Source organism: Pungitius pungitius, chromosome 21 (genome assembly GCF_949316345.1).
Source record: "Pungitius pungitius chromosome 21, fPunPun2.1, whole genome shotgun sequence".
NCBI lineage: Eukaryota > Metazoa > Chordata > Actinopteri > Perciformes > Gasterosteidae > Pungitius > Pungitius pungitius.
The window spans coordinates 14,357,837-14,377,795 of NC_084920.1; the positions used below are offsets into that span (position 1 = coordinate 14,357,837).

General features: G+C 46.3%; 1 protein-coding gene across 2 annotated transcripts; it reads left to right on the forward strand.

Moving 5' to 3' along the window:
- Positions 1–962: 962 nt before the first annotated feature.
- Positions 963–19,898, forward strand: scn4aa (sodium channel, voltage-gated, type IV, alpha, a). 2 transcript variants are annotated; one of them, XM_062559883.1, is made up of 27 exons: positions 963–1,169; positions 5,044–5,347; positions 5,423–5,541; positions 5,632–5,721; positions 5,802–5,930; positions 6,046–6,137; positions 6,333–6,590; positions 6,663–6,726; positions 6,808–6,964; positions 7,070–7,267; positions 8,102–8,272; positions 8,355–8,484; positions 9,539–9,777; positions 9,879–10,052; positions 10,168–10,524; positions 12,457–12,912; positions 13,507–13,548; positions 13,700–13,832; positions 13,913–14,067; positions 14,146–14,319; positions 14,430–14,552; positions 15,125–15,406; positions 15,496–15,549; positions 16,180–16,317; positions 16,405–16,509; positions 16,693–16,963; positions 17,056–19,898. In XM_062559883.1, exons 2-27 carry the CDS (start codon positions 5,093–5,095, stop codon positions 18,309–18,311), a joined length of 5,622 nt encoding a protein of 1,873 aa, XP_062415867.1. In that variant the 5' UTR covers positions 963–1,169; positions 5,044–5,092; the 3' UTR covers positions 18,312–19,898. The 2 variants fall into 2 exon arrangements, with proteins under 2 accessions (XP_062415867.1, XP_037319648.2); XM_037463751.2 differs by having other exon boundaries at positions 6,808–6,949.
- The last annotated feature ends 61 nt before the right edge of the window (positions 19,899–19,959 follow it).

Below are 19,959 nucleotides of genomic sequence, written 5' to 3' on the forward strand. Positions count from 1 at the left end.
GGGTGCAATCCTGTGCCTCTCACTGCACACACGGCTTATTGGAGCTAATTTAATTTAAAAAATGCATAGTTTGACTTCTGAAAGCTTCATATCAACGTTATCGAGTGGATTGTTTCCGTCATATGAAAGCAAAAATATCAGACACTGGTCCTTAAGTGATGTTGGCCCCATGGGCAAGTGGCCTAATTGTTAACTCCTCTTAAACATGGACCATTGTACGTGAACAACGGACATCTTTTTGTGATGTCCACACTTTGTTCAAGCTGCAAAGCCGTCACGGGTCATAAAAACGGGATAAAAGAGAGAACGTTGGAGAAATATTTCCTAAAAATGTCATTCTTTTCTTTTTCTTTTTTATATTGAATAATAGGATATGATATTAAAATCCACTATGCTGCCCTCTGGTGGTTGTATACTGTTTTTCTCATTAATATAAATAGTTGAAATATTTTCATTAGTTCATATCAGTGGGCATGTCTTTTTTTTAGGAACTTTTCCTCATATGAAAAATATTTCCCCCTTATGTCCCTTCAATTCTTTCTGAAGAACAAAACAAAAACAAATGCTTTTCTAGATATTTAAAGGAACTACACAATCCGCGTGTGTCAAAATGTTCTAACAGCTAATCCAGACAACCACAATAACCCAAATGAAATAAAAAGGTAAGCATAAATCAACACACAACTAAATTGTGCATGCATGCTTCTAACATAATCAATCTATTAATCTGTACACAATTACTTCTAAAGCAGATCCTGCAGGTGAATCCGTAGAATAAAGCACTTTTACGCAGAGAAGCGTCGACTTCACCCCGAACCGCCCTCCAAAAAAAAACCCCGTCAGTGAGCGACCAGCTGTGTGGGAACGGGGGGGGGGGGGGGCTATGGTCCCGCAGCTTAAGTGTCAAAGGTCTGATGTGATACCTGCAGCGACTCCTCCGGTTGCACTGCAGGTCTCCGCCACTGCGTCAGCAACACGTGTCCCGCAGCCGCGCGCCGGCTGCCAGAAAGGGAGAATAAACGTCCACGGTGCACGGCTTCACGGAAGGCTTCATATATATATATGTATTTACATATCTATATTTTATCTATATCTATAAATATTGATATAGATATATTTGTCTCTCTGATTTTTGGATTCATTGGGAGTATTTGCTTCATCAGTGCAAGGTAACCCGTCACCTGAGATTGCATGAAGCTCAGAGTGTCAAACGTTTCCTGTCAGGCTGGAAGTTGGATGGTTATTCTTTGAGAACTTGGTGATTTATTCTTTAGTGTCTTTTTTTTTCTTCCTTTCTTTCTTGCTCAGAATATTCTTTTGCACTGTGCCCTTTGTTCTAATTATAACCACCTGGACTCAAATGTGGAAATAGTAGATTTATGTCTTCTGGTTTTAATACGATGTTTGTGTTGTGAAGGCGCACAGCACATGCAGTGCTGACCTGGTGTTTATTAGCAGACTACAGTGGAGCCGAGCACGAGCATCAGAACAGGTCTTCACCTGGAGGCGCGTGGATGTAGTGTCCGGTTGTGGACAATTTGCAACCCTCTCAATCCCCGCTACCCCTCCTTCCCACGGGGGGGGGGGGGGCGAGGCGTTATTTTTAGCTCATGTCCTCCTGGCAGATGGGCGAGACGCGGCGATGCTGCTCATGCATACCCCACCGTTTCTCCACTTGACCCCTCGTAGCCCAAAGCAGACGTGTTGGATGGAGGCGTCGTGGCTTCATGAATGCCCAGCAGATCTTTGGACACGTTGGTGGCAGACATTACATTCCTGCAAATATTACTCCTGCAGAAGTGAATCCTCAGGTGTCTTAGTGAGTTTGGGGTGTAGAGTGCAGCGTTTGTCTCACATATTTCTCATGCATTCTCTGCGTCACTCATGTAAGCACAAACACGGGTGATTGTAAAAAAAAAATACTTATTTCTTTAGCTTTTAACATGCGTCTATGTGTGTTTGTGTCTCTCTGATCACATGTTCTTGGATGCAGAAGGTGTCGGTTTTGAGTTTCTTTCACCAACTGAGACCATGTGACTGCTTAGCCAGCCCTCTTATTTTCACAAGTTTGAGTTTTCGAAAGGTGAAATAAGGTTAAAGTCCAGTGAAACCTTTTTCTTTTTTTAAATCTTGTTTGTTCACTCCGCTGTGGTTCAAACGTGAGCTCCTCCGTGGTGGACGTTTGTGTTGTTTTTATTTTTCAAGAACTGACCGTCATGACGAACATGAGAATGTCTCCCACTGGTCTCTCAGAAGCTGGATGGAAACTTCTCCGTATCGTTTCCACACTCAGATTTCTGTGCAAAGGCCAAATGGGTCAGTCAGCGTAGAAAAAGCTGCGTTGGACTACGTGGAAAAACACTTTATTTACATTTTTTTTTGAGTTCCTCAAAGCCAACGTCACCACGCGCTCGTTAAAATACTCGAGGTGAAACACTTGCTCGGCCTGGTTCCCGACTAGAGACCCATCACGTGGTCAGGATGCATGGATCAGCAGGCCTTCACGGCTGCGTGACCCCCCCCGACCATCTGACGGCATCGTTTGGGCAGATCACGCCGGCTCTTCACAGGTCCTCGGCATGCGGCCGACGTCCCCTTAGCACCAACGTAGCGCATGCAGGGACATGAAGTGTTTTTAATGGGGCTCCCCATTGAGTTAGAAACACAAAGGTTAACCGTTTGGTGACGGGGAGGGAGGGGGCGAGGGGGGGGGTCGTGCTCCGGTGCTGCAGCTTGAACACATTCCAGGAGCGGTCGGCGCGGCGCTGTGAGGCGACTGAGGCGTACGCCGCGTTGCCGCAGGTCAGAGTTTGAGCCGACCGCACATTCAGAGGCGTTAAAACATCTGTTAAAATAACGTGGAACTCATCTCACATTGTTCCTGCTCATCATCGAGTTGAACACATTTTCCATCTTGATCTACAAACGTAGGCCTCTTCTCTCTCTCTCTCTCTCTCTCCGTGTAACGATGTAACGATGTCTTCGAAACCGGAATGTCACAGGTCACATGGCCCTCCCTGACAGCCAAGATGATGTATATATTACTATAGGGCGGAAAAGCTCCTGAAATCTAACACACAGCGTTTATCCCAAGGGACACGACCCCGTAGCTTAGAAAGTTTTTTAGAAAGTAGTTAACCATCTTGGCCGTATAAGCTGAAGCAGTAAAATGCTGCTCATATTGAAACATCAGTTTTAATGTCCGTCCCTGCGGCTCTTCTATTGCAGAACGAGCACTTTCACTTTGGTACCTACTTAAAATGCCCTTTGTAATCTTCCTTGAGAAGGATTTTGACGCAGTACCTTTAAGGGTCAGACAGCACATGTTTTATGAGGACTTTAGACAGGATGTAGTTTGAGGGAAACAGAATATCGTACTAAAGATAAATGCAGCCCCAAACAAAACACATTATTTGCCAAACTGAGGAGGCAACAACCTGCTCCGTGGGACTATTTTTAAGGACATCTGATGGCTTCAGCCACAACGTCGTGATGTAACGCAATGTGCAAATGTCCCCCCATAAGACGCACTTCCCTTCTCAGGATTGGGTACTTTAAGGTTGGCTCCCGGTCGATGGCGCGGGGCGGTGTTCTTAGTATGAGTTTTTCTAAAGGTTTTCTGTTGGGCAGGACTAAGAACACACTGACGCGTCTCCTGTCTTAAGGAGAGCTGTGTGTGGGGGACACAAGGTGGTTTAAATCTTTCTATTAAAGAGGGATTTTAAGGCCTCAAGTGTCATGTATCTGGGAGCTTTAGTTAATTGCCAGCTACGCGGCGGCGGAAGCTTGGTGTGTTCGGGGGGAGGGGGAGGGGGGCGAGGTGGTGGTGGAGGAGATGGAGGCGGAGTCGGAGGAGGAGGCGAGGTCCGCTCGGTAAGAGGAGTCGGCACGCCATCCTGTTTATCGCAGGGATGTGAGGCGCAGAGCGGAGGCTCAGCCCGGGGAGGAATGAGCAGAGTCATCTGGGCCACTGTAACGCAACGCTCCGTCCTGACGGCCCGGAGCAGCTGGTGTGTGTGTGTGTGTGTGTGTGTGTGTGTGTGTGTGTGCGTGTGTGTGGGTGAGGTGGTTTGTGTGATCAGTAGCTATATCTCTTTTCACAGCCTTCCTGGTTGTTAATGCCATGTCTTTATTCTTTGTGAAGTCTTTGCAGTTAACTCAAAATAACATGGAGGCATAGTTAACTTTTAGTTTTATAGATTATTATTACTATCATACTTATTAAGAGTCTCTTAATAAGAGAGGTGACATCTTAAGGCCACAAGAGAAGCCGTGTAGATTTATTTACTGCACATTGTGTATTTAAACAACCTTACTTGTTGACTCGGGGCCAAATTATAGTTATGCCCTTCAAATCTGAGCAAATGCATGTCAAAGCTAATTTGCAAATAATTTAACTTGCAAAATGCATACTTAATTTGTTGCTCTCTGGTAAATATATTTTACCAGATATATAAAAATACCACCTTCAGGTGAAGTGGCTGCAAAAGTACGTAATAGCAGACCAATATTTCTCAAGCATCGGTAACCTTTTTAGGAAACGCATAAAACATAATTGATATTATAACACGATAAAATCCAGCGTTCTGACCGGAAATCCTACAAATGATCGTTTTGAGGCAAGATGAGCTTTCGCAACCGGACAATTTAAGGTGGACGTCATGAGATGTGAATGAATGAGATGGTGGAAACTTAGACCCGATGCTGTTTACATGCACGTACGGGGACTAGTTTTTTTCTCTCGGCTGATACAAAACGTTTGGTGGCTACAACTATTTTGTGCTGAAAGGCAGCTATACTCACCATTTATAATTTCGCTGGTAACAGTGTCATAAAAGCAATAAGGTAACGTTGCTTGAGGCAGTAGTTTCGGAGGGTGTTTTCAGGCCCGACGCGCAGCCTCTCGTACCTTATCGCTTTGTTATAACTGCTATATTACACTTTGATACACTCTGTGTTCTCTCCTTCATGCGTCCTAATAATATAATATAATAAATGGCCTAATTCTAAGCAAACAAAAACGGCTACTTTGTACCCCTCCAGCTCCTCCTAGGGACACCCCGGTGTGGCGGTATCCCTTCGCGATGCAAAGATGGCGCCCCTGCTCCCTCGCCGAGGCACCGACGCGTTCCGCCGCTTCACCCGTGAATCGCTGGCGGAGATCGAGAGGCTCAAGGCGGAGAGCGCCGACGCCGCAGGAGTAGCGGGGCCCGAGGGGGAGGAGCCGGCGGCCCCCAACGCCGATCTGGAAGCCGGCAAGGGCCTGCCCATGATCTACGGAGAGCCCCCATCGGAGCTGCTCAACACGCCTCTGGAGGACCTGGACACCTTCTACCAAGCGCAGCACGTCAGTGGGAAGCTTCACGGTGGGGGTGGGGGGGTCTGGTATCTGATCCGTCTCACACTCATCTGTGTTTTTCAGACATTCATTGTGATCACTAGAGGAAACACAATCTTCAGGTTCAACGCTGAGCCGGCCTGCCACATTCTGAGCCCCTTTAGTTTGGTCAGAAGAGGAGCCATCAAAATTCTCATACATTCATATCCTTTGAGGTGTGCAAGAGTCTTCTTCTGCGACATATGTCACGTACACTGAATGGCCCATGTTTGTTTCCTTAATTCCCGAATTAAATTATTTAGCATGTTCATCATGATTACGATTCTATCGAATTGTGTTTTCATGACGATGAGCAACCCACCAGCATGGAGTAAAACCGTAGAGTGAGTACCTCAACGTTTGTTTTCTCATTGCTGTATTGCTGTATTTCCTTGTGCTGACTTGTGTTCCTGGCCACACGTAGGTATGTTTTTACTGGCATCTACACCTTCGAGGCAACAGTCAAAGTGTTGTCCCGAGGGTTCTGTTTCGGGTCGTTTACATTCCTTCGAGATCCGTGGAATTGGCTGGATTTCATGGTGATCAGCATGGCGTACGTCTACTTTGGATTCCTTTTTGTTGTTGATCACAAGAGATGAACTGCTAATATGTTGAGTCTCATGGGGCTTGGATTAACTTTATTTTTTATTTTTTTTGTCTCTCCACAGATACGTCACTGAGTTTGTTGACCTAGGCAACATGTCCGCCCTCAGGACATTTCGTGTACTTCGAGCCCTTAAAACAATTACTGTGATTCCTGGTATTTTCTCCTTTTTTTGTGATTTTTGTAGGGTGTGTATTTTCTCAAAGGAGAAAGCAGATATATATAAACTTAATGTTTTTATCTACATCTTCCGCCAATTTGTTTTGCGGGGAAAAGACACTTTAATTGTCTACGAATCCTTTGTCGTGTTGATCATCACGCGTCTCAGACGAACAAATCCCACTTTGTCAGGTTTGAAAACCATCGTGGCCGCTCTGATCCAGTCGGTGAAGAAAATGGTGGACGTGATGATTCTGACCGTCTTCGCGCTGGCCGTCTTCGCCCTCATCGGCCTCCAGCTCTTCATGGGAAACCTGCGGCAGAAATGCGTGCGATGGCCCCTCCAGGCGAACGGAACCGCCTCGGAGTTCCCCAACTCCACCGCCACGTTTAACGACACCGCATATTCCAACAGCACCTTCGATTTCAGCCAGTATATTGAAAACATCGGTATGTTTAAAACACCTTATTTCTCAAAATGTTTAAAGCCAATATTTTCCTCAACGCTGGTTTTGCTTGTAGAGAATCACTATTATGTGGAAGGCAGCCTCGACGCTCTCCTTTGTGGGAACAGCTCTGACGCCGGGTATGTGTCCCCTCACACGGACATGATGGCCTCATCTGGTGCGAGTGGGTTTTGGAGCCTCTTTTGTCTTTTGTCTGCTAGAAAGTGCCCGGAGGGATACACGTGCATGAAGGCCGGGAGGAACCCCAACTATGGCTACACCAGTTTTGACTCCTTCGGCTGGGCCTTCCTGGCCCTCTTCAGGCTCATGACCCAGGACTACTGGGAGAACCTCTTCCAGCTGGTTGGCGCTCCTTTCGTCCGTCACAAAACAGCACCAGAAAATCAAAACTCACAAACTTTTTAACACTGAAAATCAATTTGTCCTAAGTTCTCGTAGCTTCTTTTTTTGCTCCAAACACAGGTCCTGCGGGCGGCCGGTAAGACGTACATGCTGTTCTTCGTGGTTATCATCTTTCTGGGCTCCTTCTACCTCATCAATCTCATCCTGGCCGTGGTGGCCATGGCTTACGAAGAACAGAACCAGGCAACTCAGCGAGAGGCCATAGAGAAAGAGGAAGAGTTCCAGCGGCTACTGGAGCAGCTCAAGGACCAGGAAGAGGTATCCGTTACCAGCAGAGAGCAGACAGCCGGGGTCACACGTGTCATAGTTGCTCTGCGAGGTCCAAGTCAGTCGCTTGAGTATTTTTAACTTGGTGGCTGCAGTGTGACGTGCACCGCCGAAAGTTTTGTTCCCTTTTTTTTTATAACCGCTGTATACATTTTTTTTTTGTAGGCTCAAAACATGTGACAGATTTGGCTCCTACGTCACACGGAGGCTCTTAATAACACACTTACAAGTTGCTTTTCTTTAAACAAATATTTTTTTTTAGAAGAACTGAAACAGCCATGAAAAACACTGTACTTTCACTAACTGTTTAGTTCTCTGTATATTTCTTACTTCTCCTTAGCTACAGGTGAAACTCAAAAAATGTGAATATCGTGCAAAAGCTCATTACTTGAAAGATGAAACTAATATATTAGTATACGTATATATTATATAGCCATAATCATCAAGATTATACAGATAAAGGCTTGAAATAGCTCACTTTGCATGTAATGAGTCTATATAATAGACTTAGTTTCACCTTTTAAGTTGAATTACTGAAAGTAATGAGCTTTTTAAATTCTAATATTTTGAGTTTCACCTGTATATTGATCAATTGCCATATGCTCCTGTTTAATCTTGCTTACTCAATTTACAAATACTGTTCACCAATCTACCATCCATTCCTCTCGTTCATCCTTTATATCTATTTTAGACTTAACACTATTTATATTTATATTTATTTATATTATATTTTATATTTTTGCTTGAGTGCATAGAGAGCAATACATTATTTTTATCCACAACTTATTATTTAACTTAAATGTTTTTTTATTTTAAATTCCTCAGGCTCCAGCTCTTGGGAGCCGGGCCACTCTAACCAGTAAGGAATCGCTGAGTCGTCACACCATTTCTGAGTTCCCCGAGGACGAACAGAGCCTCGGACGCGATGAAGTGATCAAGGATTGCAACGGGAGAATTGTTCCTCGTCTGTTGGTCCGAGTGCCCACCATGGTCCAGGTGAATCCATCCCCCTCTGCTCACGATCCCGTGTCTCTTTGCTTTTGGTTTGGCACGTGACAAAAATGCACAATTTTTACAGCGTGCTGAAGATTACGAACCGAGAGAGAGGTCTTTGGGCTCCGGGCACAGCATGCATCGTCTGGAGGAACCGGGCCTCACTCGGAGGACCGCCAGCGCTCTGACGGTGCTCACCGTGGCGGCTTTGGAAGGTACAGTTGCCAACAAAGAGTAGAAGATCAACACTAATAAAAACCGTAATCAATTGTTTTTAAACATAAAGCCCTCCACCCAGAGCAGGCTTCAGCAGACATACAGCTGAAATCAGCTTATTTAAAGTAACTGCACTTTCTTGTTTCTTGTGAGTTTGTATCCTTATGGTTGAAATGCAGTCATTTTGGATAAAATGTGTGAGTCACTTTGGATAAAAGCTTCAGCTAAATGACATGTAATGTAATGTGAAATTCATTTTCCTTAGACCACAGCATTATACCAACATTATTTCTTATCATCTGGGCGCTTTGACCTCTCGGGTCAAACGTTTCTATTCTAACCCTAACTGTGATTATTTATATCTTATTATAACACAGGTTAGATGAAATCCAGCGTTCTGATTGGTTGATAGCGAGTCACGGCGGGTCCATTATTCAGCGATGATGTACACTTGCTGTTTCATGTCACTGAACCCTACTGAAATTTGACGTTTTGGTGGCTACAACTATTTTGTGCCTTAAAGGCAGCTATTTATTTACTATTTATCATGTTGCTGGTAACCGTGTTATAAAGCACAGCCTCTCGCACCTTATTGCTTGAATAAACAACACATGTTCCCTCTTCCATGATATGAATATAACAAGATGTGTACAACAATGGTTGCAAATTTGCAATTTCACCCTAAACATCAGATGAAATAAACAGCATTCATTGCATCTGTAATAACGTGGATTATCGAGCAGTTGTTCACACTTCACAGGGATTTTATCCAAGGCCAATACAGTAGCATTGCCTTCAGCGCGCCATCATTTGCCTTGTGCTCCGGAGCCCTTGAGGTGTTAAGCTAAGGCTATTTTAGCTTCAACGATAGCTTGGCACACACACCGGTTGCGCTCTGTTAGCCGCACTGCGCATGTCATTTAAACAGGATTGACAGAACGGTTCTTATTGTCACTTTTGATGTTTTATTACATTAGCGATCGTTGGGTCAGTCGGTGGTGCTTTGGAAAAAGTGACGTTAGGCTTCCGGGTGTTTTTTTTTCCTTTGTCTAGAGTTGGAGGAGGCCCAGAGGCCGTGCCCACCCGCCTGGTACAAGTTTGCCGACGCGTTCCTGAAGTGGGACTGCCACCCGCAATGGGTGCTCTGCAAAAAGTGGGTGCTCTTTGTGGTGATGGACCCCTTCGTTGACTTGGGCATCACCATCTGCATCGTGCTCAACACCCTCTTCATGGCCATGGAGCATTACCCCATGACCGAGGAGTTTGACCACATGCTCTCCGTGGGGAATCTGGTGAGTATGTCCCCTTTTTTTCCAAAATTAATCATTTTAGCGCAAAAATGTCTGTTCGTCTTGATTTTGAACAGGAACCCTGTCTCCCCGCCGCCCCGCAGGTCTTCACTGGGATATTCACAGCGGAGATGTTCTTCAAGCTGATCGCCATGGATCCCTACTACTACTTTCAAGTCGGCTGGAACATTTTCGACAGCATCATCGTTACCCTCAGTCTGGTGGAGCTGGGGCTGGCGAATGTCCAGGGCCTGTCCGTCCTCAGGTCCTTCCGTCTGGTGAGGAACAATCATCGGATTAATGCCCATTCACCAGGACCAGATAACCCCCCCACCCCCCACCCCCCCCTGTCATTACTCACTGTCTTCTGCTCGTGTCCTGTGTTGGAGACAGCTGCGCGTCTTCAAACTAGCAAAGTCCTGGCCCACCCTCAACATGCTGATCAAGATTATCGGCAACTCGGTGGGCGCTTTGGGGAACCTGACTCTGGTGCTGGCCATCATCGTCTTCATCTTCGCCGTGGTGGGCATGCAGCTCTTTGGCAAGAACTACAAGGAATGCGTGTGCAAGATCTCCTCTGAGTGCGAGCTGCCGCGCTGGCACATGAACGACTTCTTCCACTCGTTCCTCATCGTTTTCCGCATCCTGTGCGGGGAGTGGATCGAGACCATGTGGGACTGCATGGAGGTGGCCGGGACTGGGATGTGCTTGGTTGTCTTCATGATGGTCATGGTCATTGGAAATCTAGTGGTGAGTGCAGCAATTATTCCCATTGTAATTCTAAAGGAGGTGAAGTACAATTCAAGTATTCTCAGTAGATCAGAGAGTTTAAAGGCTTATTTTCAGATGAAAAAACAATGAACAGCTGATTGCATTAATCAGAATGATTGATTCTTGACTCATGGTCAGGGGCCGTGTTTGTAGTCATAGTCGCACACTGAGTCTTAGTTAAATTTGCCACCGTCACGACTGTGAAGCTGTAAAGCTGTCAAACTGTTTAGATCTTTAAATCTTTTTTTAATCTAACAGTTCTCTTATTACAATGCCAGGAGGTTTTGTGGCCTTTGGGGGGGCAACATTGTATCCGCCAGGAAGGATTGTAGTATACCAGGCTCTTGTTTTATGAGTGATGCATAAGAGCGTGAAAGGGGAGTGTCTTCGTGGTTTGGGGTGTGTTTCCGGGTTCGGATCGTTTGTCTCTTTGTTTGCACGAACGTGGACAAACCTGAATTTCACTAAACTTGGTGGAAAGCTCTATCGAGGGACACGGTAGAAGCCTTAAAACATCTGGAGCCGCTTGTTGGAAGCCTGCTCTCTTGAACGCCCTTTCAGTTTCACGTAACGTCTGTTCTCTAACCTTTCGAAACAGGGTCTCGGTGCATTGGTGCAAACAGGCAGCAGGGTTCTGTAGCGCTTTGTGAAGAATCCTGATTGTCCCCCCCCGACAATTTATGGGAGGGATAATACACGGATGGTCACTTTCAGGCATCACGTGGGTTCTGCTTGAATCGAACGACTCGAGCCGCCAAACAGTGGTTTTGACCTTGAGTACGTGCAAAGATCCGTCTCGAGGAGGCCTGCTGCCGTAGAGGGAACAAACGGCGACAGCTGAGCAAGCGCAGCTCAAGTGGCGGCGGGATGCCGGCTGTTAAGAAAAAGTCACTCGATAGCACATTAAAGCATAATTCATCAAGAGGTAATCATATTGGGCCACCAGTGCCTCAGCATATGGAGTGGATTTAACTCGCCGGTATAGGGAAGCGCAGGTGATCATTTTGTGCTTGTGGTCTTTTCTCTTTATGATTTTAATGCTTTTCATCTGGGGAGGTTTTTTCAAAGAAAAAAGTAAAACCGCTAAAAAATTCTTATTATTTTGTGGAATTTCAAGGGCTCAAACAAACGTTATTAAAACATGATGGATCATGTTCTCCGAGCAAGAAGGGAAAGGGCAGCATTTTGATCGATGTGCTATTTTGTTGTTGAGTTTGATGAGAAGATCTATAGCTACATTTGGTAAATCTAAAGCTTAGTTTAAGCCCGGCATTAAGACAGAGAGGAGGAGAATACGAATTCCCTGGCTCTGGTGAAAGGTGACAAAACCATCTCACTAATTCACCAGTTAAGTCTCAAATGAAATGACAACCTGGCAGTGACTTCAAGACACTTTTTGTACAGATTTAACAAAGACGTCTTTTGACCTTTTGTTGGTTTGTTTATTTCTTTCCCTCGTTGGGGCTCGTGTGTTTCTGTGCGGCTCATCCTCGTTACTGATTCACAGCTCCCCCCCCCTTCCCCCCCCCCCCCCCCCCCCCCCCCGCTGGAACCAGGCGGATCAGCCTGCAGTGTAACGGTGATCTCCCACTAATCCTGAACAGGAACCCCCCCCCGAAAAATGACCAACAGGTTTTAGACTCTAAAGATAGCTGCCTCTGCAACAGGAGGCCCGACGACATGACGTTTATTGATGGGCCAACGTGATATGTGACGTGCATTTGAGACGTTCGTGTTCGTGCAACGTGGGCGTTAAATAAAAGAATCGTTATTTCGCAGTAAGGCAAAAAAAAAAATAACTTGAATGTGAATACACTTTGAATTAGTGTAGATAGTTAATACACTGAAGCTGTAAGTTGGTAATCATTTGGGTGTGAGCTCATCTGTACCCCCTGGCCTTCCTTTCGTCAGGTGCTGAACCTTTTTCTGGCCCTGCTGCTCAGCTCGTTCAGCGGCGACAACCTCTCCACCGGGGACGAAGACGGGGAGATGAACAACCTCCAGATCGCCATCGGCAGGATCACGCGCGGCGCCGACTGGTTCAAGGCGTCCGCCGTGCGGACCGTCCTGCGCGCCCTGGGCAAAAAGCGCGGGGAGCCCGGCGAGGGCCCGGCGGGGGGCGAGGACCCCAAAGGGGAGGCGTTCGAGATGAACCACATGGACGAAGGTCGGAGTTTCCAAATGTCCGACGACGGGGTAGATGATTGTTTAGTGGACGGCCGGCCGTTCTTCGGGTTTACTGTGGACGAAGAGGTCAGCATCAACGTGCCAATCGCTCATGTCGAGTCAGACTTCGAAAACCTGGGCGGGGAGGACGACGACAGTGCTGATGACTCAGAGATATCCGATGAGAAACTGAAGTATCAGGTAAGTATGGTACACGAATCCACAAGTTCAATCTTCCTACCGACAAGCGCTGACAATACACCCCCACCCCCCTCCCAACATCATAAAGAAGTTTCTCTTAGGATTCATTGACAGCCTCTGAAAGAAAAAAATGCAATTTTTTTTTTTTTTTTTTGAAAATGTAATATCTTATGTTTGGATTTCAGCAACTTTTATAATTTCCCCTCACAGTGAAGCACATTGTAAAATTTAAACATTTAAAAAAACTTCATTATAGAGATAAAACACAACGTGCTGGATTTTATAGTTCAGGGTGAAGCAAATGTGGAAACAAATCATCTGACGGGACTGAACAACACAAAACCTTTTTTCCTTCTTATTGCCACGCGTTTAATCAGCAAAGCGCCGCCGGATTTTACCTAACTAATGAAGATGGTGCCGGTGATAGAAAAGCTAGAAGAGTTGGTTTAGTAAACTTCAGTAAATGTCACTCGAGCAGCGTGTGTTGACGTTGAATTAAAGGACTAATTCATCAATCATCCAATCAGACGCTTATTTGTCTTCTTGCATGTGAAGGCCTGCTAGAGTTAATTATTCATTCCTTTGCTATTTCAGGGAAACTTAAAAGGTGAAAGCGGTATGCGGCGAAGTGTCAAAGTGAGTAACTGTGCAGAGCCCCAAACCAAAGGTCACCCGTCCCTGCTTCAGACATTGATTGAGGTCATTGCTGTATATGTGCTTCTGCTTACTACATGCATATTTTGCATGGTGGCTTTGTAACTGAGCTTCAATTGTAATTCTTGACTAGCTGATGGGTGCTTTGAATGATGGGGATTCTTCAGTGTGTAGCACAGTGGACTACCAGCCACCCGAGCCCGAACCCGAGGAAGAGGAGGAAGAAGAGCCAGATCCCGTGGAGCCGGAGGCCTGCTTCACAGACGGTAAGGACGCCCCACCGAAACTGTGACGCTGATCTCCTCCCAGGCGATGAACCTTCTCGGCTCTGCGTTCCCCCCCTCAGAGTGTGTGAGGCGCTGGCCGTGCCTGTCGGTGGACGTCACCCAGGGCAAAGGCAAGGAGTGGTGGAACCTCCGTAGGGCTTGCTTCACCATTGTGGAGCACGACTGGTTTGAGACCTTCATCGTCTTCATGATCCTCCTCAGCAGCGGGGCTCTGGTGAGTGCAGACGCCGCTGCGAGATCCTGTGGAACCGTGAGGACGTTTCTCCAAGTATCTTCTGCCTTCCTTTGGCAGGCCTTTGAAGATGTATACATAGAAAAACGCCAAACCATCAAAATAATCTTGGAGTTCGCCGACAAAGTGTTCACCTATGTCTTCATCATCGAGATGCTCCTTAAGTGGGTGGCATACGGCTTCAAGACCTACTTCACCAACGCTTGGTGCTGGTTAGACTTTTTCATTGTGGATGTAAGTTCCGGCATCTTCTTTTACAGCTGATCTGAACGTGTAGCTTCACGACAGATACGCTGCTCACAAAGGGCAACATTTTTGGTAAATGTTTTGACTCTTTGCCACAGATTTCCCTGATTAGTTTGGCTGCCAACTGGATGGGATACTCCGACCTGGGGCCGATCAAGTCCCTCAGGACTCTCCGGGCACTGAGGCCCCTTCGGGCACTGTCCAGATTTGAAGGGATGAGGGTGCGTTTGTTTTTTTTCTCCGCGCAACCACGCTTGAGCGGTGTGCGCGACTGACGAGTGGGTGGAAAGCGCCGATGTTTGGTCGTGACTTGTGGAAGGAAGCATTGAAGTTTAGTTTTCAAAAGGTGTTCAGTGGTGTTTTGATCAACAAACACAGAGTGCCGTGTAACCTTATTGTGTTCAACAGAAGGCAAATATCTCCAAATAACACCAAAACGATCTAGATCAATAATCAGCACTGCGCTCCAGCCTTAAGTAGTTACATTTGATGCAAATACCCTTTAAGTACATTTTCCTGCTGATGTGTGTACTGTTACTTACTTGTAACATAGTATATGATTATTTTACCTCTTTTCCCGCATGAATCTAGTTGATGCAAAAATTGTTTAATGCATTATCGCACTAATTTGACTGGCTTCCCTCTGCAACGCGTGCTGCTGAACGCATGCTAACACCGTGGCTGCTGTGCGCCGAGCGGAGCGAGGTAAGAGCACCGCCAGGACCTCGAAGCTCGTTCAAACCCGAACCCATTTCCGTTCACCTCTTCATAATCCCCTTGACTCCTCCCGCAGGTGGTGGTGAACGCTCTGGTGGGAGCGATTCCCTCCATCTTCAACGTGCTGCTGGTGTGTCTCATCTTCTGGCTCATCTTCAGCATCATGGGCGTCAACCTGTTCGCCGGGAAGTTCTACCGCTGCGTCAACACCACCACGGGGGAGCTGTTCCCCATGACGCAGGTCAACAACAGGAGCGACTGCGCGGCCGTGCGGGAGGCCACGCGGGACGCCCGCTGGGTCAACGTCAAGGTCAACTATGACAACGTGGGACAAGGCTACCTGTCCCTGCTGCAAGTGGTGCGCAGTGCGCTATTACGTCGTGGCGAACGCTTGAGTAGAATCAATGACTCATTTCAGAGGCCGTGCTGTGTGTGTGTTTCTTTCAGTCGACCTTTAAAGGCTGGATGGACATCATGTATGCCGCCGTCGACTCAAGAGAGGTACTTATAGATGAGTCATTCAAGGAATTTGGCGTGTTGGTATTTTTAAAGTCATGTTTTTGTGTACTAAAAAAAGATAACACCTGCTACTTCAATTAATGTGGACTCCTCCTGTATTATTTAGTCTATTATTCTCAATACTTTTCAAATGATATATAACGTGGCATTGGGAAAAATGGTTATAGTAAAATCATTTTTAATAATGATGATAATTAATGAAGTAGTTTATATAGGCTACATGCATGTGTTAATGTATGCATATACAGATTTTAAATTGAACATTCATGTTTCTATTTTATTTTTCATCTACTGTTTATTTATATTTACAGTGTGTTCCCTTTTTAATAGTAATAGTTGCAAAATTAGGTAACAAACTAAACTAAATTAGTAATTTAGTTAATTGCAAAGAAACTATTCAGAATGTTTAGAATGAAGGAATTACAAATCTAAAATCACAAATAACCTTTTAATATCTTAACTGTGTGTGTGTGTATATATATATGGAATGATGTAGTGAGAGCGGTCTTTAGATCCACAAGTCCCCTCCGACCATCTTGTTCCAGTATAACCTTTCATACTTAATGTAAAAAGACCGATTTGTCTTGTCTAAATGTTTTGTTCCTCCTTTAGGTAGAGGAGCAGCCTTCATATGAGATCAACCTCTACATGTACATTTACTTTGTCATCTTCATCATCTTCGGCTCCTTCTTCACACTCAACCTCTTCATCGGTGTCATTATTGACAACTTTAACCAGCAAAAGAAGAAGATGAGTATCACACGCCGTGTGTGATGTTTTTCTTCCACATTCTACATGTAAAGTAACTGTAATGTTTGTTTCATGTTGTGTCTGCACTTTGGAGACAAAGACATCTTCTTGACTGATGAACAAAAAAAGTACTACGAAGCCATGAAGAAACTTGGATCCAAGAAGCCGCAGAAGCCGATCTCGCGTCCAACGGTGGGTCTGAGAGCAACGCGGTCTTGTGTTTCTTCCTGTTTGGCGCGAGCCGGTTCATTTTATATATAGAAAAGAGCAACGTCACACGTTGTGTGACACAAAACGCCGCCGCCTGTGATTTATGCCTCTGTTCCTCGGCCCTCTTCTTCTCCCCCCCCCCCCCCCCTCCCGTTTGACCCGCAGAACTTGATCCAGGGACTGGTGTTCGATTTCATCAGCCAGCAGGTCTTTGACATCTTCATCATGGTGCTCATTTGCCTCAACATGGTGACCATGATGGTGGAGACGGACAACCAGAGCGCAGAGAAGGAGGATTTCCTCTTCAAAGTGAACGTGGCGTTCATCGTGGTGTTCACCGGCGAGTGCACCCTGAAGCTCTTCGCCCTGCGACACTACTTCTTCACCAACGGGTGGAACGTTTTTGACTTCGTCGTGGTCATCCTGTCCATAGCCGGTGGGTAAATTAAACCTCACTTAGAGACCGCCGTGGAATTTTCAAACGGTTAAAAAGGCGTTCATTTCGTCGTCTCCTTTTTTTAATTTCAGGTACGATGCTCTCGGACATAATCGAGAAGTACTTTGTGTCGCCAACTCTGTTCAGGGTGATCCGACTGGCCAGAATAGGCAGGATCCTGCGTCTCATCAAAGGAGCGAAGGGCATCCGGACGCTTCTCTTCGCTCTGATGATGTCGCTCCCTGCCCTCTTCAACATCGGCCTCCTGCTCTTCCTCATCATGTTCATCTTCTCCATATTCGGCATGTCGAACTTCGCCTACGTCAAAAAGGAGGCCGGCATCGACGACGTCTTCAACTTCGAGACGTTCGGCGGCAGCATCATCTGCCTGTTCGAGATCACCACCTCGGCCGGCTGGGACGGGCTTCTGCTGCCGATGCTGAACAAGGAGTTCCCGGACTGCGACCCGGACTTCGAGAACCCGGGCACGGGAGTCAAGGGCAACTGCGGCAACCCGCTCATGAGCATGACGTTCTTCTGCGGCTACATCATCGTCTCCTTCCTGGTGGTGGTCAACATGTACATCGCCATCATCCTGGAGAACTTCAACGTGGCGCAGGAGGAGAGCGGCGACGCGCTCTGCGAGGACGACTTCGAGATGTTCAACGAGACGTGGGAGAAGTTCGACCCGGGCGCCACCCAGTTCATCGAGTACGGGCGGCTCTCGGATTTCTGCGACGCCCTGCAGCCGCCGCTGAGGGTGGCGAAGCCCAACCGCCTGCGCCTGATCGGGATGGATCTGCCGCTGGTCATCGGCGACCGGATCCACTGCCTGGACGTCCTGCTGGCCGTCACGCAGATGGTCTTGGGGGACACGGTGGAGATGGCGGCGATGCGCGAGAGCATTCAGGCCAAGTTCGTCCTGAGCAACCCCACCTCGGACTCGTTCGCGCCGATCACCACCACGGCGCGCCACAAAGAAGAGCAGGCGGCCGCCGCCGTCGTCCAGAGGGCCTTCCGCAGCCACCTGCTGAGGCGCTGCGTGCGCCACGCCGCCGCCATGCGGGGCCGCGGCGGCCTTCCGGAAAGGGAGGGCTTGCTGGCGCGGAGGATGGCCGTGCTCTACGGGAGCGGCGCCGACCTCGCCGAGGAGGGGCAGCGATCCGGCGATTCGGGAACTCCGGCGAGCCGACCGGCCCGCGACGCCGGAGGCCGGGGCGGGCCGGACGACCCCGGGGCGAATGCGGCGGGCGCACCTTCGCAGGCGACTGGGGACGTGTCACTAGGTTCTGGCCCCGACGCTCACTTCCTCACCTTACATGCTTATCTGAGGGAGACCATCGTGTAAGAAGCGGCAGGCGATTATCACGTTGTTGTTGTTTTTTTCAAAGGTCAAGGAGTGTCGTCACTGCTAATTAATGATGAAATTGTGTTTTGACAAACTGAACAAATAATTCCTGTGTTTTCATGCGATTTTCACGTCGTTTTGGGGGTTTCGAGGTTTGAATTTCCTCTGATAATAACCATTCGGATGTCGACATCAAATTTATATATATGAATAAACACCACTGTTAATGCTAAGGGTAAACTAACTGCAAAAATGTCCACATGTTAAACTGTTTTCACTTAAAAAAACGACGCAGTCCCACTCAAAATTAAAACAGCGCAAAATCCTAGTCGTGTTTACATGAAGTCACTTTCAAGTGGAATCTCGCCAAAACTTTTTCTCGGGTGGAGTTATTTTTGTTTAAGGCTCCTCATCACATTCATCCCCCACCAGTGAAGCCCTGATCTCTGTCCTCCTTTTATTGGTTAACGAGAACGCCAGCCAGCTAGCATCCGAAGGCCCAGTTTATATTGCACTATTTATATCCCTTCCAGGTCGGGTCAGAGCAAACCGAGAGACCTTCCTGTTTTCTGATTTCACCAGTGAGATTTGCATGTCTTTTCGATTCAATTTAATCTTTTTTTCACCGTGACTCGATCTGAAAACTCAAAGGCAAGCAGTCACTTTACATTTCAGCATTTAGATTGAATAACTTTAAACTCAAGGTGCGGCGTTTTCATTAACAGAACTATATTCGTCTGCTTGATAACAATTCTAGCAATAATATAAATAGTTCATCCTGAGCTATTACCTGCGGTGCATTTTTAAATACTTTTAAAAATGAGTTATACCTCAGATTGCATAAATTCAACTATATTTAAAAATTTGGAAGGCACAAGTCTGTCCTCGTGTGGGCAAGATCACTTGTTGCTGTTTAAGTCTTAACTGAATTTAAAACGTCTTACTCCAAATAGATTCACATGAACAACAAAAGCACTTTGACAGTCATATCGTTTTTTTTTTTTTTGTTTAATTGTTTTTAATAGACAAAAGAAGGTTGTGCCCTCCCTGGTTCATGTGTTCAGAAGAGTTTTAACATCAACCCTGAGAGATAAAACCAATCGTGGATGCTGGTGTCTCTTTGTCTTACCCAGCTGCCCCGATGGCGGCTGTTCTGTCATGTGACCTGCAGGTCGATTTAAGGTCTCCTCTGATGCTCCAACTCACAAGATGGTCTCCTCCTTTTGTTTACATTTCTAATGGAGGGAGAACTTAACCGGTACACTGCTGCTTGTATATACACCTTTCTGTTCTTTCTTTTACTCTCTATTGATTATTTCTATGATTTTGTTATTGTAAAAATTGTAAGTATATTGTGAGAATAAAATACTACTTTAAAGTAGGTTGTGAAAAGCTGTATTCTGTGAAACTCCACTGAGGACCTCTGGTGGTTTGTCTGTGTGTGGGTTTTTTTTTTCTTGTGAACGTGTGACAAGGCTCTTGAAGTTAGAATAGACACTATAAAGACAACATATAGAACGTTTGGCATCTTACTTTTACATTTTTCAAATTCAAATGTCAAGTATCATAAAAGCTGGTGATATTTTCTTTGTTTTTGTCTTGTTTTACTGAATGACTGAAAATGAGAACAAACCACAGAGGGTTTGAG